Source organism: Martes martes (assembly GCF_963455335.1).
Source record: "Martes martes genome assembly, chromosome: 4".
NCBI classification, from domain to species: Eukaryota; Metazoa; Chordata; class Mammalia; order Carnivora; family Mustelidae; genus Martes; species Martes martes.
In genome coordinates this window covers 180,384,716-180,410,993 of record NC_137891.1, presented here as the reverse complement: position 1 = coordinate 180,410,993, position 26,278 = coordinate 180,384,716, and the positions used below count along the sequence as shown (strand labels likewise).

General features: G+C 48.3%; 2 protein-coding genes across 2 annotated transcripts in view; one reads left to right on the top strand and one right to left on the bottom strand.

Moving 5' to 3' along the window:
* Positions 1-3,388, top strand: part of DNAJC16 (DnaJ heat shock protein family (Hsp40) member C16) — a 40,088-nt gene extending 36,700 nt beyond the window's left edge. The window contains exons 13-15 of the mRNA XM_080803084.1: positions 66-164; positions 737-907; positions 1,409-3,388. Of these exons, the coding sequence (XP_080659210.1) occupies positions 66-164; positions 737-907; positions 1,409-1,808 (670 nt within the window). The 3' untranslated portion in view covers positions 1,809-3,388. The remainder of the gene's footprint in view (positions 1-65; positions 165-736; positions 908-1,408) is intronic.
* Positions 3,389-5,520: 2,132 nt separating this feature from the next.
* On the bottom strand, positions 5,521-15,699 carry AGMAT (agmatinase (putative)). The gene is made up of 7 exons (XM_080803086.1): positions 15,307-15,699; positions 13,377-13,579; positions 10,267-10,315; positions 9,040-9,235; positions 8,158-8,337; positions 6,682-6,766; positions 5,521-5,923 (listed from the first exon to the last, which is right to left on the bottom strand). Exons 1-7 carry the CDS (start codon positions 15,576-15,578, stop codon positions 5,850-5,852), a joined length of 1,059 nt encoding a protein of 352 aa, XP_080659212.1. The 5' UTR covers positions 15,579-15,699; the 3' UTR covers positions 5,521-5,849.
* Between the last annotated feature and the right edge of the window lie 10,579 nt (positions 15,700-26,278).

The window sequence follows — 26,278 nt, the reverse complement described above, 5'->3', positions numbered from 1 at the left end:
TGAGCCCCAAACCTCGGGGTTGTGTGTACTGTTTCTTTCCTAAAACTCCTTGTTTCTTACTTTAGTGACTCAAACGATGAGCGAGAGTCCAACCCTCCAGACAAAGAGGAAGCCCATGAGAAGGCCGGGAAGACCGAACCAAGCTTCACCAAAGAAAACAGCAGGTTTCTCTTAACAGGACACCAAACCCACCCCTGCCAGGCAGGAGAGCCCCAGGCCGCAGCGTCCGAGAGCGCGGTGTTGGAGTACCTAGTGTCTGTCGGCTCTCTGGGTCCCCTCCTCGTGTGTCAGATGGGAATTTAGGGAAGAGTCAGCTGCTGGGTAGTGTTTATTGAAACCCCCGAGGCCTTTAGACACGGGACCTACTTAGATGCTACTCAGTGCCTTCAGGCCCTCAGTTTCCAACGTGATAATTCGGGCAGGAAGCAAAGCAGGTCCGAGTTGCTAGATGACCCAAAAGCAGAGAAGCCTGTGTCACCGTAACCGTGCGGCTCCCCTTCACCCTGTCCTAAAGCCGCTTCTCCACCAGCCGAACCGCGGCATCTGAACGGCCCTCTGTAGGCCCAGCACCACCAAGCGGGGACCGTCCCCATCCTGCCGACGTGTCAGGCTCCAGAACGTTAAATGACATCCCTAGTTTGGTTGGAACGTAGCATTTTGTTCCTCTTGTTTCTTTTCAAAGTAATGGCATTCTCCTGTCCTGATCCCGTCTTAATTCCTCGCTATTTCTCCACAGCAAGATTCCTAAAAAAGGCTTCGTGGAGGTAACTGAGCTCACAGATGTAACCTACACCAGTAACCTGGTCCGCCTGAGGCCAGGCCACATGAACGTGGTCCTCATCCTGTCCAATTCCACCAAGACCAGCCTCCTGCAGAAATTCGCTTTGGAGGTCTACACGTTCACTGGGTAAGCGCGTGTGGGAGAGAGGGAGAGGCAGGGGGAGGAGGGGACCGAGGAGAAGGTCGTCCTCTCCTCTTTGACCGTGAGGGGCTTCACGCATGCGATGAGATGTCGGCTGTGACCTTTCGAGCCCAGAAACCTAAGCCGTCACGAGGGGACCTTTCTCCCCTCGACTTTGTGTCCTGATGCTTCCGAACAGAGGAGCTTGACTTCTTCCCTGAGTCTTCTTCCCTGAGCATTTCAGGAAACTCTGTCCTCCAGCTCTCGTGGGTTTCCCTGAAGCCAGGCACTGAGAGTAATGCGGTGGCACCCAGCACGGGGCCCGGAGCGGACTCTGACAGCCGTCGCAGAACCCCTCACATCCCACAGGAATCCTCATTCTTCCCGAATTGGGGCCCAGTCCGACACACAGCGTCCCTCCTAGCATTTGAGATCTGACAGATCTTCGTGTTCGCCGCGGTTCAGGGTGCCGGGCTGTGCGCTAACCGTGCTGTGTCCTTCCACCAGGAGCAGCTGCCTGCACTTCTCCTTCCTGAGTCTGGATAAGCACAGAGAGTGGCTGGAGTACTTGCTCGAGTTTGCGCAGGACGCAGCCCCGATCCCAAACCAGTACGACAAGCATTTCATGGAGCGCGACTACACGGGTTACGTGCTGGCTCTGAACGGCCACAAGAAGTACTTCTGCCTCTTCAAGCCCCAGAAAGCAGTGGAAGAGGAGGAGGCCATGGGGTCCTGCAGCGACCTTGACTCTTCCCTCCACCTGGGCGAATCTCGAGGGAAATCTTCCTGTGGCCTTGGACCCAGGCCCATCAAAGGGAAATTGAGCAAGTTGTCCTTATGGATGGAGCGCCTGCTCGAAGGCTCCTTACAGAGGTTTTATATCCCGTCGTGGCCTGAGCTAGACTGAGGGAGCTCAAGAGAGACTTTAACTCTTCAGGCTTTTTAATAGGCCCTTGGGAACAGGTCTTTTCAGGACTCCCCACCTATCACCACGGACAGAGAATAGATTCTAGATTATTCTTCCGGAACAATGGCTAGAAGAATCTTTCCTTTGTCCTGTTCTAACCTAGGAGTGAAAAACACCTCAAGTTGAATTCCCTAGATCAAAATATTTTGCTTTGGGTTTTTTTCCCCTTCATTTGAATGCCGCACTATTTAAAGTAGACTGCTCATCCCCTCTTCCTTTGTCATCCCTGTCCTGTGCTCACACCGCCCTCCCCTGTCCTGTCTCTGTACTGGGGGAGAAGCACAGGGCTCCAGGCACAACAGGGCCTGATGGAACCCAGCGAGCCTGGAGCGCTGGTCGGGTCCCCTGCCCCCCGCTCCCGCTGTGCTTCCGCCCCAGCGCATGCTGGTATCGGTGGGACCGACAGCCCACACAGCAGCTTCTAGGCCCTGCATCCTGAAAGAGGCCTGGTTCCAAGCAATCTCACATTTGGTCCTTTTTCCGGTAGTCAGTGGCTAAAGGTGTATTTGGGGGGTATCCCCCTGCAGCAGCTTGTCAGCCACGGTTTTACAAGGCTAGGGGCAATTGGGGGTCCTGCGTGTGAGTTTGGTTTTCTTCCCGAGACAGGAGAAGGGAGGGCTGAGCAGTGACAGAAGTGACCCCTTGGGGCGTCCCCATCGGCCGCCTCCCCGGTGCTCAGCGTAGCCAGGGAGGGATCCGCACGGCAAGAAGTACTGTAATGACTTTGAGCCATTTACGTGTCTGTCTCACAAGCCTTTCTGCCTCTGTCAGTTTTAGGGTATGAATCTTAGGAGCCATAATTTGTAGTCTCGTTCTCTGGACGTAGAGATAAGCTGCTATAAGCCAGTAGATGTTAAACCGAAGACACCTACCTTATGCCCGCCTGACAGGCGTCAGGCTCAAGGAACCTCTTCCCCCCGGGGGTGTCTCTTTAGTAAAATACCAGACATGTCTTTGTATCAAGGAACTTAAAGATTTCTCAACAATGTATTTTGAACACTGTTACCCCCAAAAGTCCTGTAACTTTGAGCCCTCTTTTGTGACAAGTGAGCAAAGACTTGTTCTAGAATCCTGTTTGGCAAAAGGCTTCCTTTGAGCTTCTGGCCTATATTGTGGTTTCTCAGTTGCTTTCACTCTTAACTCACAGCCGCTTCACCAGTAACAGGGTGCGCCCTCCCGCCAGCACCCCGGCTTCCAGAGCCCCAGTGTGCAGTGGACCACACCCGCCAGTTCGAGAGTTTGCGTTTTGGGGGGGTGGGGCGCCAAAACCACCAGTGGAGTTTGAACAGCCTTAGAGAGCGACCAGTTCAGATGGCAAAGCAAATTGCCCTTTTGTAAAGCGAAGTGTCAGAATCAGTGATGGGACGTTGACTCAGTTAGTATTTCTTTAATCATCAGTACTAATTTAAACTAAGCCATTGGGATCCTGAATAATTCGAACACTGAGCTACAGTGGCAAGTAATAAATTATTGAAGCCCAGGAATTCCTGTCGTTTCCATGGAGTGTATAGCTTTATTTAAAAAAAAGAAAAAGAAAAAAAAGAAAAAAAATCACTGCCAGGCTTTCCGCCCCCCACCCCCCCATGATCCTCTAAAAATCAGATACTTACTCTGGTCGCTGTGTCTCCTGGCACCTGGCCCAGGCAGGCGTGATTAAGGGATTCATTTGGTTCCTTGATGCACCAGCCTCAAAATTATTTTCTGGGTCTTTTATGGCCAAGTCGCTGGTGTGAGTTGTGTTCTGGTTCAGTGGTGGGTTTTTAATTTCTGGTACTAATGGGAGGGATCCGTGACCTTAATTTCTGAAAACCAAAACCTCCCCAGATTTGTTCCTTTTAAAAATGTTTCTCATTAAAATAAAAAGCACCTTTAGACAGAAAGCTGCACCCCCTATTTGTATGAAGAAAGGAAAGTGAGAATAGAGAGGATTAAAAACATACCTTGTGAATTTTTCAGTCCAAAAATTATCTCACAGGTCTGTTTGGGGTTGGAAGATACATCCCCCGAGAGGACGCTAGGAAGGTTCTACTTTAAAGTGAACTTTGCCCTTGACCACCCAAGCCTTTCCTCATGAATGTTTCCATGAATTTATTTACTTCTGTGTCAAATGTGTGAGCTATTGTCATGCTCAGCCAATGCCACCATTTCTCCTTCTCTCGTGTGTAATTACACAGACGTAATTTTGATTTTAAGTTCATTTCTTGGTCTTTGAATATCTTGAGACTGACGACATTGTTTTATTTTTAGAAGTAGGCTTTTCTGGTTGATATAACCTATGTATCATGTTTGGCAGCTGGGGGTGAAAACTGACCTAAACCAAGTCTTTGTAGAATATACACCTACTTACAATTTTTTTTATCATTCAGGTGCAGGTGGCATAATTTGTCTAAGAGATTGTCAGCTCTGAGTCAGCAGCATTTCAGTGAACAGGACTGCCCTGACTTCTGCTGGGCACCACGGTCTCTCTCTCTCTCTCTCTCTCTCTCTCTCTGCCATCACTTACCGACCATGAAAATTTGGTCGTAGTTTTCAAATCACTAGGTTGATTTCCTCCTCACTCAGTACATGAACGCTTTCCTGACTTAAAAAGAAATGAAATATGAATGTTTTTTTAAGTGATTTGCTCTGTTTGGGAAAAAGAGATTAGAAGCAAACACTCAAACTTTTTTCCTAAGTAAAATTCATTAAAAGCTGATGCAGAATATCTTTGCAGATGAAATATCGCTCCCATCCAAATGCCTGACCTTACCCCTTGAAAACAAATGCAGTGTGGCAGCTGCTGAATCTGTCCGTTCCGTTTGTCAAGGAGAAGGATGGAACTTTAGAGACCGATCTGAAAAGAAGGTGAATATTTTGCACTTTTGATACTCTTAGGAACAAATAACTTATTTGGCAAATGGTGTCTTTTTTTATGTTGTTTTTGTTTTGTATTGTGAACAGGCACTGAAGCTGATGTTATTTTTGTTTTGAGAATATTACAGACTGGAAAACAGAAATAAACTATTTTAATGTGTGATGATTACGTGTCACTCTTGCATTGGGAGACGATGATCTGCTCACGGACACGTTAGCGATGCAAACCGAATATGCACATAGCTCAACCCACGCGTGAATCTTCGCGGCCAATTTCGGGAGTTGCTGTCACGGCGCAACAGCTCCAAGAGTAGATAATGCAAAACTGAGGCAGGGAGGGGGTTAAGGAAATGTCCCCAAGGGCTCTCTGGAGGCCACCTGATGTCTGACTGAAAAGACATTCCGTGCATCCCCTGGGCTTTTGAGCAGGAAGTTTCTTTATTAGGATCTGCATGTTACTTTCATTCAAACTTCTTGTTTATGTTCACAGTGGTCCTAAAACCCAGATATAGCCCTGAGTCCCTCATGAGGAGCCACCGTGTAAGGGAAGAAACTGGAGAAATACGGGGTTGTATACAGTATTATGTCATAGGGCATTTTTTATTTCATTTAGGCAATTTTTAGATCATCTTGAACCAGAGGCTCCTTGGCTCCCTTTTCCCCTTCATCCTCCAGTGTCTTTCATCAAAACAGCACAGTGCTTCTCTGGTTTTAGTTGTTCTAACTCCACAGAAATATTAGCTGTTGGATGAGGCCTCTGCTGAATGCCCTGATTTTATAACCTCCAGGGACAAAAAAATTTTTTTAAAGATTTTATTTATTTATTTGACAGACAGAGATCACAAGAAGGCAGAGAGGCAGGCAGAGAGCGGGGGGGGGGGGGGGGGGCGGGAAGCAGGCTCTGCGCTGAATAGGTGCCCAATGCAGGGCTTGATCCCAGGACCCTGAGACCAAAACCCGAGCCAAAGGCAGAGGCTTTAACCCACTGAGCCACCCAGGCGCCCCAGGGACAAAGTTCTAGTGGCATGGACTCTCCCTTGCGCATAATTCTTATGCGCAGATCCCTTGCGCATAAATTCTTAAGAACTGTCATCAGCACAACCTGTTGTATCTTAAGGAGCACAAGGTTCAGACAACCGTCACTTTGGGGAGAGCACACAGCATCTCAAAGAGCAGGTTAGCCGCCACCAGGGCCGTGTTGCCTACAAAGAGACAGAACCGAAGGTGAACACCAGGCAGGTCGCCCCCAAGGCTGAGCCTCTCGGTACTCCACCCTCTTCCCATTGGGCTGCCTTTCCACGCTCTTCCACGCTCTTCTCCGGGCTGCCCAGCCACCCTGTGGACACGCTCTGCCTGGTACTCGGCTCCATCAAGCATCATTCAGAAGAGCCTTCCGAAATTTACACGGTTCATTGTTTACCCTGAGAACAGAATCCCGCCACCGCCTCCCTCCAGCCCCCACCCCACCCCACCGCCAAAGGAAAACCTGTAATAATGGTGTCTATTGTATTTATCACCTACCCTCTGAGGCTAACAGGCCTAAGTCTGGAAGCTTCTATAAGTCGAAATTATTGGGATGGCATCTGCTTTGAATTTCTCTCCTAAGCCACCCAACCTCGCACTTCTTTAATATTAATAAATATTACTTATGCCTCAACAATTTGCTTCTCAATGAACTATCAAAGAAGGGTAGAACGGTGCCACCCTGTTAATAAACCACCGGCTGGTTTCTTTCTCTTCTGCTGTCCGGGCCTACTAGTAATAGCCACCTCCCAGGGGTTTTGTTAATGAGCTCAGGTTTGTAAGGTGTGCAGTAATAGGTTTATTTTCTTCGCTGCAAAACATACTCAGCAGATTCCCGAATTACACAAAAGGGCCCATCCATCTTCTACTTATCAAGTACATTAATAGAATTTAAACAAGCAGCTTCCCACAGATCACAGTATTCTCGCTTACTCACCAAAAGGATCGTAGGGCGGCGAAACTTCCACAAGATCACAACCCACCACGTTCAGGCCTTGACAACCCCGGATGATCTCCAGCGCCTGTCCAAGACCAAGCCTGAGTTGTTCACAGCAGTAACCGCTCACAACGAAAAGCCACCACAGAGGTCCCAGTGCATCTCTCCCAACGCACGCCCACCCTTTGACTTGGAAGTATCTCTTTCCCACAATAAGCGTCTATCGACAGCTAGGCACGCTGGTGGGCATCACAGAGACACAAATGGCCAAGACACAGCCCCCGCTCCCAAGGGGTCCACTGTGGGACAGAATACACACAAGCAGACCAATCACTTCAATGTCATGCATTAAAGGCTTCAAGAAAAGCCAGGTGTAGGGACCCCTGGCAGGCTGAGTCAGTAGAGCATGCAACCCTTGATCGTGGGTTTGAGAGTTCGAGCCCCGTATTAGGCGTAGAGATTACTTTAAAAAATAAAATCGTAAAAAAAAAAAAAAAAGCAAGCATAGGAAAGTGTAACACGAAACAGCCCCAAGAGCTGGGGGAAGGCCTCCCAGCGGTGGAAGCACTTAGCCCAAGGCATTGACCAAGCAACTAGGTAGGAGCAGTGCAGCCCAGACTAAAAGACACATGCAAAGACACCAAGATGGAAAGAAATACCAGTAGTTAGTTGTGGCCAGTAGACAGGGTAAGTGAGGGCAATGGTAGGAAGAGGTCACTTTGTCTAAAAGAGTTTCCGTTCTGCCGATGAAAAGCCCAGAATGGAAAGCTGAAGAATGAGGATTGTGTTTTAGAAATCTCTGAGGGGAACGGATGGAGAATAGCTTTGAGAGGTAGTCACTCACAGGCCCCCCTTTCTTAGAGGAGATAAGGTCACAGCTCAGGTGTGAGCGGTCTTCCCTCAGGCGCCCAGATATCTACGAGTGCCTCCTCTTTATGTCAGGCACCGTTCTAGACTCTAAGGACAGGGGAGCACATGCGGCAACAGCCCGATCCTCCTGGAACTCACCTTCTAATTAAAACCACACTCCGATTCTGCCTCCGTTTCCGGACACTCAGCCCACCTTCAGAGAGCTTTATTTGAGTGTTTCTAAAACGTCTGAACATCCACGGTCGGCGGTTAATCCCACCGTGAGCACTTCGTAAATGGAACCCCAGAAAGATAAGCTTAGCGTTTTCAAGTGGGGACACTGGCATACGTCCCCCCGAGCCAACCATACGTGTTTCAGAGGCAGAAGGCTCAAAGAACAGACTATCCCATCCCAGAGAGGAAAGGAGGGCCCTTGCCAAAGTCGGTCCACTCCTCACTGGACAAGAGGGTCCAACCTTCAGGCAGCCCTGAGAACAGTCAAAGGCCCAACCCCTCCGCTTTTAAAATCCTGTCCTGATCCCGAAGACTCGCCCACCGCAAGTCCCAGGAAAGTGGGGAGTGAAGAACCCTCGCCCCCAGACACCGTCCCTGCTGGAAGCTGTTTACCTGACTCGGGGTGAGGCCGGCAATCTCAGGGGTGCCTGTCCCCGGGGCATAGGCGGGGTCCAAGCTGTCAATGTCAAAGCTGATATAGATGGGTTTGCCTCCCATCTGCTGCCTCACCTCCCCCATCAGAGGAACCAGGGACTTCATCCAACAGTCTTCGGCCGGGACCACCCGGAAGCCCTGAGGAAGTCAAGAGCAGGACGTCAAGGCTCCTGCACGGCGACGTTTACGGAGCATTTCGTATGTGCCAGCCCCGCGCCAAGCGCTTCTGTACACACGACATCGGACCCCCAGTCTTCACGAAGAGGGAACTGCCACCCCCATTTTACTGATGAGGAAGGGAGGAGCGACGGCCCTGGAGAAGCAGGAAGTAAGTCACAGCTGACCTGGGGAGATGGGGTCACAGAGAGGCTGGGTTAGAGCTTGAGTGAGGAAGGAACTTAGCACGCCCTGAAGGGCTCTGTCCGGGAGAAGGGCCCTTTCACGCTCTAAAAGCAGGCGACTTGGGTCTTTCCTGTTGGCCTCTTGTCATTCGTGTTTACCTCTGGCCAGTGGTGGGGGAGGATGAGAACTAGAAAGATGGCCCCTGGCCTTGGGTTCGGACCTCCTCCGCTCTCTCGGAAGCCAGCCACAGCGCCGAGGTTGGTGTGTTCCTGCTCCTCTCCCCACCCCGGCGATGAGAGGCCCCCTGTGCCTCATGCACTCACATCCTCTCTCCTCTCTGTTCCACACGACCCTCTTGGTGCAAACTCGGCCTTCCTTCCTGTTTTTCTGAACTGGGTTATTAAAACCCTGTGCAATCCAGAGCCACCACCAAATGGGCACCACAGAGCAATGCACTTTGCAGGCTGGGGGCAGAGGAAGGGGCATTGGGTTTGTCACCTGGCTCCGGCTGTATCTGTAAGGATCCAAGGTCATGGCGGAGCCCCGGATGCCGATCTGCACCACGCGCTTACAGTCCAGGAGACCCTCGTCCACGCAGCGGCGGAAGGGTGACCCGTGGTAGAGCTTCTCTCCGAGGGCCGTGTCAGCCGTGTCCATGTGAGCGTCCACGTGCAGCAGCCCCACGGGGCCATGCCTGATGACAACAGGCAGCTCAGAGGCCAGGCCTCCTTCTGGGGCCTGAGCACCGCCCCCCTCCAGGCTCCCCACACTTCCACACTTGACCTTTCATAGCCACGGGCGACCTTGCAGCTGGTTTGTGTCTTTAAATCACTTAGCAGCTCAGAATAATCAGCTCAGAGAAGTCCAGCAGATGATAGACACGTACACTGTTTTAGCTGCAACCAACTACCTACCTATCACCCAGAATGTTCTTCACTTAGAGCCGGAGAGGCCCAGATGGATAAGAATGAAAGATGGAGGCTCAGGTGAGCTTGGCAGAGCTCATCAGAGCCACCCTTTCTCCAACCTTGGCACCAAGAAGCAGCTTCAACCCAATCCTCTCTCCATCATCTCCAACAGCCCCGCCAGCCACCGGAAAGCAACATACAACCTAAATCAATGCCAGGCAAGCAGAGCTTCCAGAAAAGACTTGCACCCGCCCACCACCGACGAAGATGCTACCCACACATCCTTCCCGTGTATGAATTCTGGAGCTGCGCCGCTCTGGCCCTTCTGCCTCTTTTTCAAACTAATTAACCCAAGTTAGTTCGTCCCTGGTAGACCTGCAGGACTGGAAAATCCATTTTCTCATTCCCTGGGGAAGGGGCCCTCTCAGGGCCTCTCCTCAGCAAGCAACACCCCTGCGTACGGGGCCTTTGAAGCCAAACAGAAAGTGAAGTTAACAGGGGTTGTGTATTTCACGAGGGGCCCATCTTCCAAAGACAGAGACACACGCTGAGCACGCGCACCAGAGCAGATCTAGGGCAAGCAAGGGTAGCCACAGTGTTAATAATAAATTGTCTTGGCTCCCAGCTGGTGACTGACAGAGACACCGGGAGCTCGACCTTCATTTTGATCCACAGAAGCAACTCAGTCGGGAATTTCCCATCACCCCAAATAACCTGAGCCAGCAGAGGTCACTTGATACCGTCTCGCGGCAAACTACTCATTCCCCAGCTCCTCAATCTCGAAACCCTTGTGCGCGCCCAGACGCTCGGGACTTACTTTTTTGCCATCGCTTGCAGAATCGGATATGTGATTGTGTGATCTCCACCTGCAAAGAGGAAGAAGGAAACATCTGAAACGTGGGTAAGAGGAGAGGACCATGTATTACTGACAGCAATCTTCCATTTGCCCAGTTGTGCCCCTCTTTTGATTAGACTGAAGAGCTACAACCTCAGCTAACGTGAGATCTTATTCAGCAGCGGGAAGAGGGCCACTGGATGTTTGGGATTACACAGTCCTTTAAAAGAGGAAATGGAGAGCCTGGGTGGCTCAGTCCGTTAGACGTCTGCCTTCTGCTCCGTTCATGATCCCAGGGTCCTGGGATCGAGCCCCATGTCGGGCTCCCTTTTCAGCGGGGAGCCTGCTTCTCCCTCTCCATCTGCCTGCCGCTCTGCTTACTTGTGCTCTCTCTCTCAAATAAATAAACAAAATCTTAAAAAATAAATTAATTAATAAATTAAAAAAATAAAATAAGGGGCACCTGGGCAGTTCAGTTGTTAAGCATCTGCCTTCGGCTCAGGTCGTGATCCCAGGGTCCTGGGATTGAGCCCCATATCGGGCTCCCTGCTTGGCGGGAAGCCTGCTTCTCCCTCTCCCACTCCCCCTGCGTGTGTTCCCTCTCTTGCTGTGTCTCTGTCAAATAAATAAACTCTAAATAAATAAATAGAATAAAAGAGGAAACAGATGAAAGCATACAGGTATGATGCCTGGAACAGGCCTGTCCAATAGAACTCTGCAGTGATGGGCATGTTCTCCGTCTGCACCGGACACTGGACATGACGGTCACTAACCACACAGGCCTACTGGAATACAGCTCATGCCGGAAGGATCCGCATTTCCTATTTTATCTCATTATAATCAACTGTAACTTGAATAACCATCTGTGGCTAGTGGCTGCTGTACAGGACAACTCAGGCCTAGAAAAGCATCACCGTGGACCACTACTAATAACAACAATAGCTAACATCTATTGAAGCTTAAAATACGCCAGTCACGACGCCACACACGTTGTAGGCACTTTCAGTATACGTCCCTCATGCAGTACAATGAGGAGATGCTGGTAATGTTATATTCCGATTTTACAAGTGAGGAAATGAAGCATAAATAGCCCGTGAGAGGTGAGCTGAGATTTCCAAACCGAGCCATCCAGGAACCACACTCCGCACCACCAAGTTCTGCAGGCTCAGCCCTCTCGTTGGGCAAAAATACATTTGGAGATTTAGAAAAAGGCCGTGTCATTTAACTACTTGTGAACCGGAGGAGAAAGAAATGTAATTGGGGGGAGAGGGAAAGATGCTCTAGACAGGCTGACAGAGACCCTGATGAGAAAGAAATACCCCCTAGCAGCATTCTCTCAAATAAAGTCATTAAACGTATGTCCCTGAGGGGCGCCTGGGTGGCTCAGTCGTTAAGCCTCTGCCTTCGGCTCAGGTCACAAACCCAGGGTCCTGGGATCGAGCCCCGCATCAGGCTCCCTGCTCAGCTGGATGCCTGCTTCTTCCTCTCCCACTCCCCATGCTTGTGGTCCCTCTCTCACTGTCTCTCTCTCTCTCTGTCAAATAAATAAATAAAATCTTTAAAAAAAAAAAAAAATGTGTGTCCCTGAGAGGTGCCTGGGGTGGCTCCATTGGCTTGGCGCCCAGCTCTTGATTTCAGCTCAGGTTGCTGTGAGATCAGCCCTGAGTGGGGTCCGTGCTCGGTGTAGAGCCCACCGAAGAGTCTCTCTTGTTCTCCTCTACCCCTTCCACCCCTACCCTTGCCTAGGGGCGTGCGCGCTCTATCATGCTTTCCTCTCTCTTTCAAAGAAAGAAGGAAAAAGAGAGAGAGAAAGAAAGGAAGGAAGAAAGAAAAAAAAAGGAAAAAGAAAAGCATGTCCTTGAAATGGTTAAAAAAGCCACAGCTGAGTGAGGTTCTGTTGTGAGCCTTCCCGAGGCCTGGAATCAGGGGTAGGACAAAGCTGAGGTGGGTAGAGGAACTTGCTGGGATGCAAAATTTAAGGGACACCAAAAAACTGAGTCATTAAGATAAATGCTTTTTTGATGTAACTATTTTGATGTATTTTTGATGTAACTATTTTGATTTTTATAAATCAAGGTCAAGGACAAAAAAAAAATCTAGGATAAGAAATTTTTTTTAGATTTATTTATTTATTTATTTGAGAGAGAGCACAGATGGAGAGGGGAAGGAGCAGAGGAAGAGGGACAAGCAGACTTTGCACTGAGCCCAGAGCCAGACTCGGGGCTCAGTCCCAGGACCCTGAGATCATGACCTGAACGGAAACCAAGAGTTGGACGCCCAACAGACTGAGCCACCCAGGTGCCCCTCCATGTTAAATTTTTAAGGGATGCCTCAGTGGCTCAGTGGGTTAAGGCCTCTGCCTTCGGCTCAGGTCATGATCTCAGGGTCCTGGGATCGAGCCCCACATTGGGCTCTCTGCTCAGCAGGGAGCCTGCTTCCCCCCACCCCTCTCTCTGCCTGCCTCTCTGCCTACTTGTGATCTCTCTCTGTCAAATTAAAAAAAAAAAAAAAACTTAAAAAAAATAATAAAAACTTTTTTAAAAAGACAGGATCAGTAACAGTGCTATTCCGAACCATACTGGAGCCTCAAAAGGGCAAAGTCGATCATATTTATTGTTGACTTTTTGCCAACCCCCCCAAGGTGAATGCCTCACTTGCCTCACCCTAGTCCATCCCTGTCAGTCATATGAGTCCAAAAATGTAAACAGCCTCTCCCCAGGGGTTAAAACACATGAATTAAAAACATTCTCTTTCTGGGGCACCTGGGTGGCTCAGGGTTCCGGCTCAGGGTCCCAGCTCAGGGTCCTGGGATCGAGCCCCACATCGGGCTCTCTGCTTGGCAGCAAGCCTGCTTCCCCTCCCCACCCCCCCGCCTGCCTCTCTGCCTGCCTCTCTGCCTGCTTGTGATCTCTGTCAAATAAATAAATAAAATCTTAAAAAAAAAAAAAGAAAATTAAAAAACAAAAAAACATTCTCTTTCCAGCTGTCTCCATATTCACAGTGGCTTCTCCTGAAGGAACAGCTACACCCAAGCCTGAGATAAAGGAACTCCCATCCCAGAGAGCTGCACTTGTCCCCACAGACGCCATTACCCAAGGTCAGGGGAATACAGCCAGCTGCTACAATTTTCTGATAGGCCTCTCGAATTAAACGGCAGCTATCCTGAAGGTTGTAAAGATTGACGTTCACATCGCCCAGGTCTGCAACCATGAGGGACTGAAAGGGGAGAGCCCCCGTGCTAGGGTTGACTGTCCGCAGCATCACTGATTCTTCCCGGATCCGCCGGGGTCCAAATCTGGAGAAGGAAAAATCATCCCGTGAACCACCCCAGAAAGGTCAGAGGTCCTGCCTCCGCCAGGATTTCTTAACCTCTACACTGCTGACATTCGGGGCTGCGTGAGTCTTTGATATGAGGAGGGGCCGACCAATCCTTGTAGGATGTCTCCCCTGATCTGTAACCCACTAGATGCCAGTCGCAAGTGGGATAACCAAAAAAGCCTCCAGACACTACCAAATGTCCCCTGGGGGCAAAATCACCCCTGGTTGAGAACCACTGATCCAGGCTATATACTCTTTTTTTTTTTTTTAAGATTTTATTTATTTGACAGAGAGAAACACCAAGAGAGGGAACATAAGCAGGGGGAGTGGGAGAGAGAGAAGCAGGCTTCCCGCTGAGCAGGGAGCCTGATGTGGGACTCGATCTCAGGACCCTGGGATCATGACCTGAGCCTAAGGCAGATGCTTAAGGACTGAGCCACTCAGGCGCCCCCCAGGCTGCATACTTGAAAACATCAAAGGCACAAATTTAGGGACCCACCCATCAACAATTTACTAAATGACATTAGATAATTTCTTAATCTCCATTAGCCATTTCCTAATCTGTAAAATCATGTACTGTGTTGTTGGAGGAATAGAGCCAAGTCATCTCTGCAAAAGGCCTTGCATTTAGGAGACATTTAATAAATGGTGGCATCCCTGTTCGTGGTAAGGGGGCGAGCGGATCAGAAATTAGCTGATGCTCACTCACTAGGAAAACAGATGCCTCCATCTTAGAAAAAATGCCTTGGGGTCCCTGGCTGGCTCAATTGATGGAGGTAGAGGGTGGGACTCTTGATCTCGGGGTTTCAAATTCCAGCCACACACTGTGCATAGAGATTAAAAATAATAAAATGAGGGCGCCTGGGTGGCTCAGTGGGTTAAGCCTCTGCCTTCAGCTCAGGTCATGATCTCAGGGTCCTGGGATCCAGCCCCGCATCTGGCTACCTGCTCAGGAGAGAGCCTGCTTCCCCCCTCTCTCTCTCTCTGCCTGTCTCTCTGCTTACTTGTGATCTCTGTCAAATAAATAAAATCTTTTAAAATAATAAAATGGGGGACGCCTGGGTGGCTCAGTTGGTTAAGCAGCTGCCTTCAGCTCAGGTCATGATCCCAGCGTCCTGGAATCGAGTCCCATGTCGGGCTCCTTGCTCCACGGGGAGACTGCTTCTCCCTCTGCCTCTGCCTACCACTCTGTCTGCCTGTGCTCGCTCGCTCTCTCTCCCTCTCTCTCTCTGACAAATAAATAAATAAAATCTTTTTTTAAAAAATGGAAAAAAATTTTTAAATAGTAAAATGTATTTTTTTTAGAAAATCCTTGTATTTGAGCAATTCTTGATCAGGTGACATCTAGAGGTTTGGAGAAGGGGCATCCAGTTTCCCCTCTTCTTAGAAACAATGTCCCCTGCCTCCCCCCCACCCCCACCCCCCACACACAAACCCCAGCCCCACAGCCACCCAGCAAGGCTCAGGAATCAGTGTGTGGAGAAGGCTCCGGTCACCAACGGATGACACCCGTGACCAGCCCTCACCATTGCTCCATGCGGGAGGAGGGAAATCAACGGTCTTTCCAACGATTGGGAGCTTCCCGGAGCCAGCACCAGCTTCCAACCCCACCCTGGGTGAGCGGAGGCGCCCGTCCCTTTGTCTTGCGCGCCCAGTGGCCATCGGGCGATCCAGCCACCTGTCCCCTAATCCTTCGGACCTCACCTCGCCCCGGGCCGGTTGGAGGTCCCAATGTCCAGCGGCACCCCGACGAAGGCGGCGTCCAGCCCCTCGGGAGAGGCCTGCACCGGCAGCCGCATCATGGAGCAGACGCCCACCGTCCGGGCCACGAACTCGGAGCTGGGGGGCTGGTTCCGGGGCGCATCGGAAGACCGGCTGCTGGAGCTGCGGCCCGGGTGGCAGAGCCCCACGGCAGGATGCGCGCCCCCGCCGAACCCCAGACCCCGGGCGCCCCGGGACGCAACCCACCGAAGCATGCCGCCCACCCCGTCCGCACCGCGCCAGGCCCGCGGGCTGTGCCGGCGCCGAGCAGCGCGAGCTCCACGAGCAGGCGGCCTGGGGAACGGGGCGGGCGAGGGGCCGCTCTCTCCCCGCCCCCTCTCTGGACTCTGGCCTCCGGCTCGCTCGGTAAACAAAGCCAGGCCCGAGCCTCCCCACTCCCGGCCACGGCACCGCCCCGGTGTCTGTGCCCCCCACCCCAAAACTGGCCCTTGGCCCCTGCTTCTCCCTTTCAGAGTAATGTTTTTAAAAGTGAAATGATTTAAAGGAAAAAAAAAACAACTTTTTTCTAAGGAAGAGAAATAGGCGATGCACTTTTTTAAAGATTTATTTATTTTAGAAAGAGCGAGAGCGCAAACGGGGGAGGAAGGGCAGAAGGAGAGAGAAGCGGCCTCTGCACCGAGCCCGGAGCCCATAGCGGGGATCGATCTCGCGACCTTGAGAACGTAACAGGACCTGAGCTGAAATCAAGAGTAGGAGACTTAAGGGACTGAGCCACCAGGCACCCCTGGAAATGCATTTTTTAAAAAATAATTTATTAAGAAATGTTGGATAAGATTCTTAGAAAGTGGAGTCTTTCTAAATAATCTTCTTGGACTGGGGCGCCTGGGTGGCTCAGTGGGTTAAAGCCTCTGCCTTCTGCTCATTTCGTGATCTGATCTCAGGATCCTGGGATCCAGCCCCGCATAGGGCTGTCTGCCCAGCGGGGAACCTGCTTCCCTTCCTTTCTCTGCCTGCCTCTCTGCCTACTTGTGATCTGTCTGTCCAATAAATAAATAAAATCTAAAAAAAAAAAAAAAAAAAAAAACTTCTTGGACTTAGAGACACCCCCCCCCCCAGTGAAGGTCACACTACCAGGAAGTCCCTAATATGCAATCCTCTTTATTTCTAAGGGGGAAGGGGGAGAAACCACCAGGGAAAGGAAAAAGTGATTTGTGATGAAGTCACGTGAGGCTGGCGGTGGAATCACGCATTTTCAATGTGAGATCGAACGGAAAAGGCCTGAGTTGGCTTTAAATTGCCAACTTCATACCAAATTGCCAACTTCATACCAAATTGCCAACTTCATACCAAAGTCGCACCTTAAACCCCGCACCACCTACGGCCTCCACTCTGTAGGCTGGGGGCAAAGTTTTCTAAGAGCCAGTGTTGAAAGAGCCTGAAGAGTATTTTCCAGGAAAAAAAGAAGCAACAATCCCTTAACAGCCCTAGGGGCAGATTCTATCACCATTTCTTTCATATGGTTTGTCCTGGATGTATCATTTTCTCACCCCTGGTTTATTCTTTCATTCTTCTCACAAATATTTGAGTGTCTTCTGCGTGCCGGACTGTGTGATAATAACACCAACCCAGTCCCATCTTTCACTACTGCCGAACTCGTCCTTCCTTTAAACCTCCCATCAGGTGTGCCCTCCTGCTCTCCAGATGGCTCCTCTCTGAGGGCGGTCTCTTTCAATATCAAGGTGACACTTTTGACCTGGACGCAGGTAATTCACAGACCAAATCCCAGCCACAGGCTCCAGTTGCCCTCTTTTTTTTTTTTTTTTTTTTAAGATTTTATTTATTTATTTATTTGACAGAGAGACACACAGCGAGAGAGGGAACACAAGCACAGGCAGAGGGAGAGGGAGAAGCAAGCTTCCTGCTGAGCAGGGAGCCCAATGCAGGGCTCAATCCCCGGACCCTGGGATCATGACCTGAGCTGAAGGCAGCCACTTAACGACTGAGCCCCCCAGGCCCCCCTCCAGTTGCCCATTTTCTAACTCCCCACCCAGATGCTCTGACAGCACCTCAGGTGGCCTGTGGCTCAGTGGGCGAAGTTCCACCTCGTTCTGTTGATCCTGCCCTCTGTCCCATCCTTTAGTGAGTCCCCGTGGTTTCCTGCGGGCAAGCCCCCCACTCTCTCCCTCTGCTGTTGCCGTGGTCCCAGCCTCCCACCTCTAGCTTTCCACCTGGTGTCTCCACTCTCCCATCAGACCGATGATGCTTTCCTGAAGCCAATCCACGTTTCTAATCCGGCTTCCCGTCATACCTTTGCGTGTGATTGTCCCTTAAGCCATGGTTCACCTTACACAGCCCTCACTTTCTTGCCTCCCGCCCTTGGCTCACGCCATCTCCTCGCCTGGAACGTTCTCTCCCACGACCCCCACCTCCACCTTCCTCATGTTCTGCTGAAGCCCAGGTTCAAACTGCTCTCTCTGGAACTCTTAAAACTTAAAATTCTCACCGTTTTCAATGGGAGACAAGTAAAGGAACTGGGGTCAGAAAAAAAAAGCTAAATCCTAGCTCCACCCTCCGTATATCTCAATGACGTATAACAGGAGAAAATCGCTGGGGGTTTGGGGCAGCAGCTCAAAGTAGCTCCCCACCTAGCACAATGTCTCTTTGAAGTTTCATGGCTGACTTGCAAATTTGTAACATTTCACTCCTTTTCATAACAAACATTTATATTAGTATAAAAACATTTGATATTTACCAGTTTGCTCCCCCTCTATTTTTTTTTTAAGATATTTATTTATTTATTTGACAGACAGAAACCACAAGCAGGCAGAGAGGCAGGCGGGGTGGGGGGGTGGGGAAGCTGGCTCCCCGCCAAGCAGAGAGTCCGACTCCGGGCTCTATCCCAGGACCCTGGGATCATGCACTGAGCCAAAGGCAGAGGCTTTTTTTTTCTTTTTTAAAGATTTTATTTAATTTTTTGACAGAGAGAGACACAGTGAGAGAAGGAACACAAGCAGGGGGAGTGGGAGAGGGAGAAGCTGTCTTCCTGCTGAGCGGGGAGTCCGATGCGGGTCTCTATCCCAGGACCCTGGGATCATGACCTGAGCCAAAGGCAGATGCTTAACGACTGAGCCACCCAGGTGCCCCAGGCAGAGGTTTTTAATCCAGTGAGCCACCCAGACGCCCCTGCTTCCCCCAGATTTTTAAGTGAAGCTGACACTCCAATAACTGACATTATTGAAACTAGCACACCCATGTGTACATCCCCGAGGTAACCGGTCAGGGAAGCATGAACTTAGCATGTCAACCTGAGCAATTCACCCTTTTGAACCCATTTCCTATTCTGCCAAATGGAATGATAAACCTTTCTGATTGTTCTGATCAGGATTGAATGAGGTCCACTGTGAAGAGCTTTGTGAAACCAACAGTTGGTAAATACCAGGTCGTGTCGTCATTGCATGTTTTTTTTCTACTGCTGAGTTTCCTAACTAGAGGTCATAGGGCACTAGTGTTTATAGGGGTTATGGGGGGGGGTGTACATAACATAAAGATCCCATGGTCCTTGGGGCCACCAGCAAGGCCAGCCACCTCTGGGTACATGCAGGCCACGCAGAGCCCCTTGGAGTCTGACATCCTGCTCTGTGACCCCCACAAGGAGGCAGCAGGATCAGCAGCATTTGCGGCTTGCCAGGCATTACCGGGCATCGACCTCTGAGGCCAGCTGCAGAGTGCACTGCTGTCCATTGCGGAGGAGGGCTCACGGCCCCGCTAGAGGAGTTGGGTGCTAGGGACCCAAGGAGGATGAGCAGCAATGCTGGGAGGTTTGGGCCAGAGCAGCCCCAGACAGCTGACCTAGATCCGTCTTTACTTAACATCAGATCTCTGTCCAGTTTTGGCTGTTGTCCAAACAGGGTCCAAGCTAACTTCAGAGCGACTGCTTGAACAATGCTGATGGCAGGGTGGTATTAAAAATATTTAACCTCTGAGATGGCACAGGCATCGACCAATCAGAACAGAGTCCAGCTAGCCACAAACAACACATGCCAGCTCATACCAGGTGGATATTTTAAGCATTTGTTCTGAAGGAACGTGCTTTAAATCAGAGTTGTCATTAGTTTGAAATGCTTGCCTGGAAAGCATTTGATTGGATTAAAAACCGATTGTTATTGCAAGAAATTTCAATCGTACAACTGTTAATGAAAGAAAAATAAGACGCTTCTATAAATCTAAATTTTGTAAATGTTTAATATTAAAATTTTAAATTTTTATTACTTGCTTGAGTTTCCAATTGTTCGTGGCTATCAAGAACTTGAAGAGATGCTTTTTTTTTTTTTTTTAAAGATTTATTTATTGGGGCGGCTGGGTGGCTCAGTCAGTTAAGTGTCTGCCTACAGCTCAGGTCATGATCCCAGGGTCCTGGGATCGAGCCCTGTGTCAAGCTCCCTGCTCAGTGGGGAGTCTGCTTCTCCCTCTCCTTCTGTCCCCCAGCTCATGCTCTCTCTCACTCAAATAAATAAATAAAATCTTTAAAAATAAAAAAAATAAAGATTTATTTATTTTTAGAGAGAGAGAGCACACGAGTGAGGGGAGGGGCAGAAGGAGACGGAGAGACTCTTAAGGAGACTCCCCACCAGGGCCGGACCAGCGCAGGGCTCAATCTCATGACCCCAAGATCATGACCCAAGCAGAAATCAAGAGTTGGATGTTTTACTGACTGAGCCCCCCAGGCGCCCCTTGAAGGGATCCTTCTTGAAAAGTCTTAGTAATTATTGCATCTAGCCAATTCAAACATAAAACCCGATAATAAGAAGTCACATTCACAGAGAAAGCTAAAATTTGAAAATATTTTATTTAGAAATTTTATGTAAGTTCAATATTTAATGCTAATACTTTCATTTTATTTTCCAAATCATAATTACATAATATATAAAAAGTATATATATATATATATATTTTTTTTTTAACCAAATCCCATACAGATACCTAAATCCACTCCCCACCATCAACGTTTAACTCAATGCAACATACAAATTGTACGATTTTTCTGTGTGTGCCCTGACAGGAAAAAGATTCCAAAACACCATTCTAGTAAACTCTAAGTTCCAATATGCACTTCGTCCTTTTGACCAGCCTCTAATCGCCATGCCTCAGAAAACAAGTAACAGGATAAATGTTTGGTAGGTGAGTGAGTGGATCTTCTGGAAGCTGTAGAGGGCAGCTCTAGGCTGATTGCTGTTTCAGCCAAAAACTGTGACAGCCAGAGAACATGGGGAAGACATTGTGTATGTTTCGGCTGTCTGCATTGATTCCCTTTGGGGAACGGTATAAGGGTTTCACAGAAGGAGTCAACAAACTGGTCTGTGCTTGCAGACGCTTGGAAATGATCCTGCCTCAACTCCAGCCTCCCCGAGACACCCGGCCAGGGGCTTTCGGGGACACTCTACTCACTGTCACACAGTTATACTGTTATACTTCCTTGTCCCCTGGCCTTAAAGAAAAATAGATATTTTTTAGCAGATTCAGAATACTTTCTCCCAAGTTTGTCAGACTCCCCACTCTTTACCTACAAAGTTACACACAACAATGGTTCTGAGAATACTTCACACACTCACATGGAGTTACTTCCTTTAATGGCATCATTTTCTTTTGAAATTGTTTATGTATTTATTTATTTGACACACAGAGAGAGAGAGAGAGAGAGAGCACAAGCAGGGGGAGCAGCAGGCAGAGGCAGAGGGAGAAGCAGGCTCCCCACCTAGCAGGGAACCTGATGCAAGACAAGACGTCAGGACCCCGGGATCATAACCCAAGCCAAAGGCAGACGCTTAACCGACTGAGCCACCCAGGTGCCCCATGGCATCATTTTTGAACCTCGAAAATAATATGTACTATTTGAACATGAGATTGGTTGTTTGGTGGTCTATTCGCCAGTTGGACGGACATCTGGAGCCTGATTGATCTGACCACTTTTTTTTTTTAAAGATTTTTTTTTTAAGATTTTATTTATTTATTTGACAAGTAGGCAGAGAGAGAGGAGGAAGCAGGCTCCCTACTGAGCAGAGAGCCCGATGTGGGGCTCGATCCTAGGACCCTGGGATCATGACCTGAGCTGAAGGCAGAGGCTTAACCCACTGAGCCACCCAGGCACCCCTGATCTGACCACTTTTATCCGGATGCCAAATAAGTGGCCAGCTGGGCCTCCCTCTGGTCCGAATAAGCCTCCTGGGGCAAGAGAAAGGGAGGGGAGAGCATGAATTTATGTAAGGAAAGACCCACCCGATGAAGTTTCAACATCACCATCATGCAGTTTCCAAGGCAAGCCAGGAGAGGGCTCAGAAAACTTCTGCTGGACTGTCTAATAAGGAAGAGGAACTTCAGGAAACAGACACTCCTTCACTCTTCCATCAGGTGACAGGCACGGTCATTTAGTCGGCCGGATTTCATCAGATCACAACAATTTTTTTTAAAGATTTTATTTATTTATTTAGAGAGAGCACAAGTGTAGGGGAGGGGCAGAGGCAGAGGGAGAGAGAACCTCCCGCAGACTCTGCAGTGAGCACACAGCTGGTCTCAGGGTGGATCTCACAATCCCAAGACCAGGACCTGAGCTGAAATCAAGAGTTGGACGCTCAACCAACTGAGCCACCCAGGCGTCCAAAGCCACAATTTTATTATACAGTAGGCTAGCTTCATGTGATCTTTGCATTATTTCTTTCTTGAAGAAAATGTTGAGACTTCTTCAAAGCCAAGCCAGTTTTCCCCCGTGTTTCTTTTATTTTTTTAAAAAAGATTTTATTTATTTGACAGAGAGAGAGATCACAAGTAGGCAGAGAGGCAGGCAGAGAGAGAAGGGGAAGCAGGCTCCCTGCTGAGCAGAGAGCCCGATGCGGGGCTCGATCAGAGGGAGACCATGACTTGAGCCGAAGGCAGAGGCTTAACCCACCGAGCCACCCAGGCACCCCCGTGTTTCTTTTAGATGGCAGTCCTCTTTGGTTTCCTCAGGAAGTCAGCTGCTTTTGAGTAGCTCTCCTTCGCCTGCAGAGCGGAGGCTGGAGGAGCTAACCTCTCCTGACTTCCTGGTGATGACGCATAGCTAAAAGCACATGGTCAACCCAGTCCTTGGTGGGAAAGGCATTAGATAAATGCAGGGGCCGATTATTAACTGTAAACTATATACTCTGGGTAATAGATCTGACTCGTTATGAGTGAGACTGAATACTCAGTAATTGAGGACAAAAGCAACTGTAGCCAAAAACTAAGGTTCCAGACTGACACAAAGTTCAGGGACGCGTGGGGAAATGCTGTTTAGACAAAGCCATCTGTAAGCCAACTCATCCTGGGCAATTCAAACCAAGAGAACATCGTTATACACGCTTGGAGGATAAGGACCAATGCTTGAAGTACAGAGAAAGTTCTCATACAATAAAGCAGGTATGATACAATGTTTCCGGCAGTATCATAAAGTCAATGGGATGATAAAGTATTTGTTCTGTTTCGTTATGACTCTTCCATCCCAATTTCTTTCTATATTCAACAATTGATGTGTTTTACTTTATCTTTTCAATTATCCTATAAATAAAACATTTATATTTGATAAGGAAACTGGAGTGTTAAGCCAGTAATGTCAATGTATATTGCAAGGCCACTTCCTCCCCAGGATCCAGGATGAGAGACGGTCTTACCTGTTAAAGGTTTCAATCAGAGTGGTAGGAAGGGAGTGAGTCTCATCATTTATTGGACAGTTAAGAGAATTTTTAAAAATCCCCCTGAATTGCCATCCTTCCTATAGCTGCTGTCAAAATTGTTTCAGAGTTCCACTCTTGACACTTATGATCCACACTTCAAATACTTCACTACTTGAACTTGGTTTCTGGAACAATAGCCAGCAGTTATATAATTTGTCTTAGCTCAGAGTTCAAAGACCAGAACGAGAACAGAATTCAGACCTTCTGATTTCTAATCGAATATCCTGTTCCCTGCCTTGTGAATGGGTCAAATCGACCTTTTTTCTCTTGGTGTCATCCTTGACTTGATTTTCTCTTTTAAATTTTGATCTTCCTTTTAAAATCTTTAGTTTTGGGGCGCCTGGATGGCTCAGTGGGTTAAAGCCTCTGCCTTCGGTTCAGGTCGTGATCCCAGGGTCCTGGGATCGAGCCCCGCATCGGGCTCTCTGCTCAGCAGGGAGCCTGCTTCCCCCTCTCTCTCTCTCCCTGCCTCTCTGCCTACTTGTAATCTCTCTCTCTCTGTCAAATAAATAAAAATAAAAATAAAAATCTTTAAAATCTTTAGTTTTTTCTGATTACAAAAGTGATACATGTGTATCGTACAAAGTGACGGTCCATTATTGTATACCCCCACCTAATCAAGGTTGTATTTCAATGCGTAGAAGGCTTTTGAAAGAATCAAAACTCGGTTTAGCTTATATAAAGTGGTTGGCAACTTTCTTTTTCACCTTAAAATGCCTTGGAAATAGACAAACCATAAGAGATTCTTAATCTCACAAAACAACCTGAGGCGTGCCGGGGGAGGGGAGGAGGGAGAGGGTGGTGGGGTTATGGACATTGGGGGAGGGTATGTGCTATGGTGAATGCTGTGAAGTGTGTAAACCTGGCGATTCACGGACCTATGCCCCTGGGGCTAATAATACATTATATGTTTATTAAAAAATTAAAAAAATATTTTAAAAATTCCTTGGAAATCTTCAAGATAAGCTTTTTTAAAAACTGCTTTATTTAGGGGTACCTGGGTGGCTCAGTGAGTTTAGCACGTGACTCTTGATTTCAGCTCAGGTCGTGATCTCAGGGTCAGAGATTGAGCCCTGAGTCTGGCTCTGCGCTCAGGGGAAGTCTGCTTCTCTCCTTCTCCCTCTCCCTCTGCCCCTCCCTCTGCTTGCAAACGCGCGCGCTCTCTCTTTCAAATAATCTTAAAAATAAAATAAAATAATCTTTTCAAAAAACTGCTTTGTTTAGGTGTAATTTATTTACCATAAAATTCACCTATTTTGAAGTGTACAATCCAATGACTTTTTGTCAGCTTGTGAAACCATCACCACAACCCAGTTTTAGAACATATTCCTCATACCTAAAAGTTTCCTCATGCCTGCAAATAAACTTTTTTAAAAGGTGCATTTTTGTGGATAATTACAGTCATGAATAACAAGTCCCAGAAATTTCCATTCTGCCTAGCTTTCACTTGCTGCTGGCAGGCAAGAAGAAAATTGCAAAAGCCCATCAACAAATGTTGGAAGAAGACACCATAAGCTGACCGACAGCTGTTTGCTCAAAATAGTTTATTCAAGCACTCCAGCTTCTACTGAGTGTCAGCCAAGTAGAGGCTATTGGTTAAGTCTATAGGGATAGGAAGATAGATAATAGCGGGTCTTCTCCTGGAATAAATTGATTGTGAGCTCAACAGTATGCAACCTAAGAGTTTCAAGATTCAATGGCTTTTTGTTTTGTTTTGTTTTAAAGATTTTATTTATTTACTTGACAAACAAAGATCACAAGTAGGCAGAGAGGCAGGCAGAGGGGGGGGTGGGAAGCAGGCTCCCACCGAGCAGAGGCTTGATCCCGGGGCTCCGAGATCATGATCTGAGCTGAAGGCAGAGGCTTAACCCACTGAGCCACCCAGGCACCCCAAGATTCAGTGGTTTTGAGACACAAACGTTTTCCAGATGGGTGTGATATTTGGACTTCAACTTCCAGAAGTCATGATAAAGAAACAGCAACCAGATTTTCTTTCCCACCTAAAACAGCCAAAAGAGGACAAAAAATATGAAACAATGGCTTTCAATACACTGGACATAAAGCCACAATGGATAATAATCCTCAATAAACAACAATAAACAGGGTGAGCCCTAATATTGCCCTGGTTTACTACCTTGAGCTTATAGGCTACAGTGCAGGGAAGGAAAGCTGAGGCAGAGCTCAATGGAGTCCTTGAGTTGTGAAGACAGAGTCCAGAGTGACCAAGGTGGCTAGAGTTTACAGGACAGAGTATCAGAGAGAAAACACACACACACACACACACACACACAGAGAACCCCAGAGACCTGTAGAGGGCCCCATTCTGCTATTTACCAAGTCCTGGATAGAGCATTCAAGTAAGAAAACTACCTGAGCCTGGGAAAAAGAACCACTTGAAAGGACTGGAGGGAAAGGTGCTTCATGCACCCGCCAGGCTGGGCATAGTGCCTAGTCCCACTAGCCAGATTAGAAAAGCTCATAATTTATAGGGCATTGGGAAGAACGTTCATAAAGGTCTTGACTCAGGGGGAATAATGAGCCCTACAACTGGCACGTCTGTGGCCCTAACAAATCTTAAAAGCAAGACCCCAAAGAACCAAACTATTTCCAAGTAACTTATTGCACCCCAGAACCAAGTTCCAGATTTACAGGCGCACAAAAATATCCAGCACTAAAACAAGGTAAAAGTCACAATATCTGGCATCCCATCATAAAATTACCAGGCAATTCTGCCTTCGGCTGGGGTCACGGTCCCAGGGTCCTGGGATTGAGCCCCAAATCGGGCTCTTTGCTCAGCAGGGAGCCTGCTTCCCTTCCTCTCTCTCTGCCTGCCTCTCTGCCTACTTGTGATCTCTGTCAAATAAATAAATAAAATCTAAATAAATAAACAAATAAAAAAAATAAACAAATAAAATACTTTTCCTTTAAAAAATAAAATAAAATTACTAGGCGAGTAGAGAGGTAAATGGGACCCAGAAGGGCACAAACCAACCAGTACAAACGGACCCGGAAGTGACACTGATGCGAGAATTAGCAAAGGCATTAAAACGATTATAACTGTATTCTCTATCTTTAAAATATTGAGTATCATCATGGGAAATACAGAAAAGATTATACATAAACTTTTATAACCGAGCCACATACAATTCCCAAGCCCACCACAAGTATTTCTGGACTGAAAATGCTGAACAGCGAAAGACTGCCACTGTTAT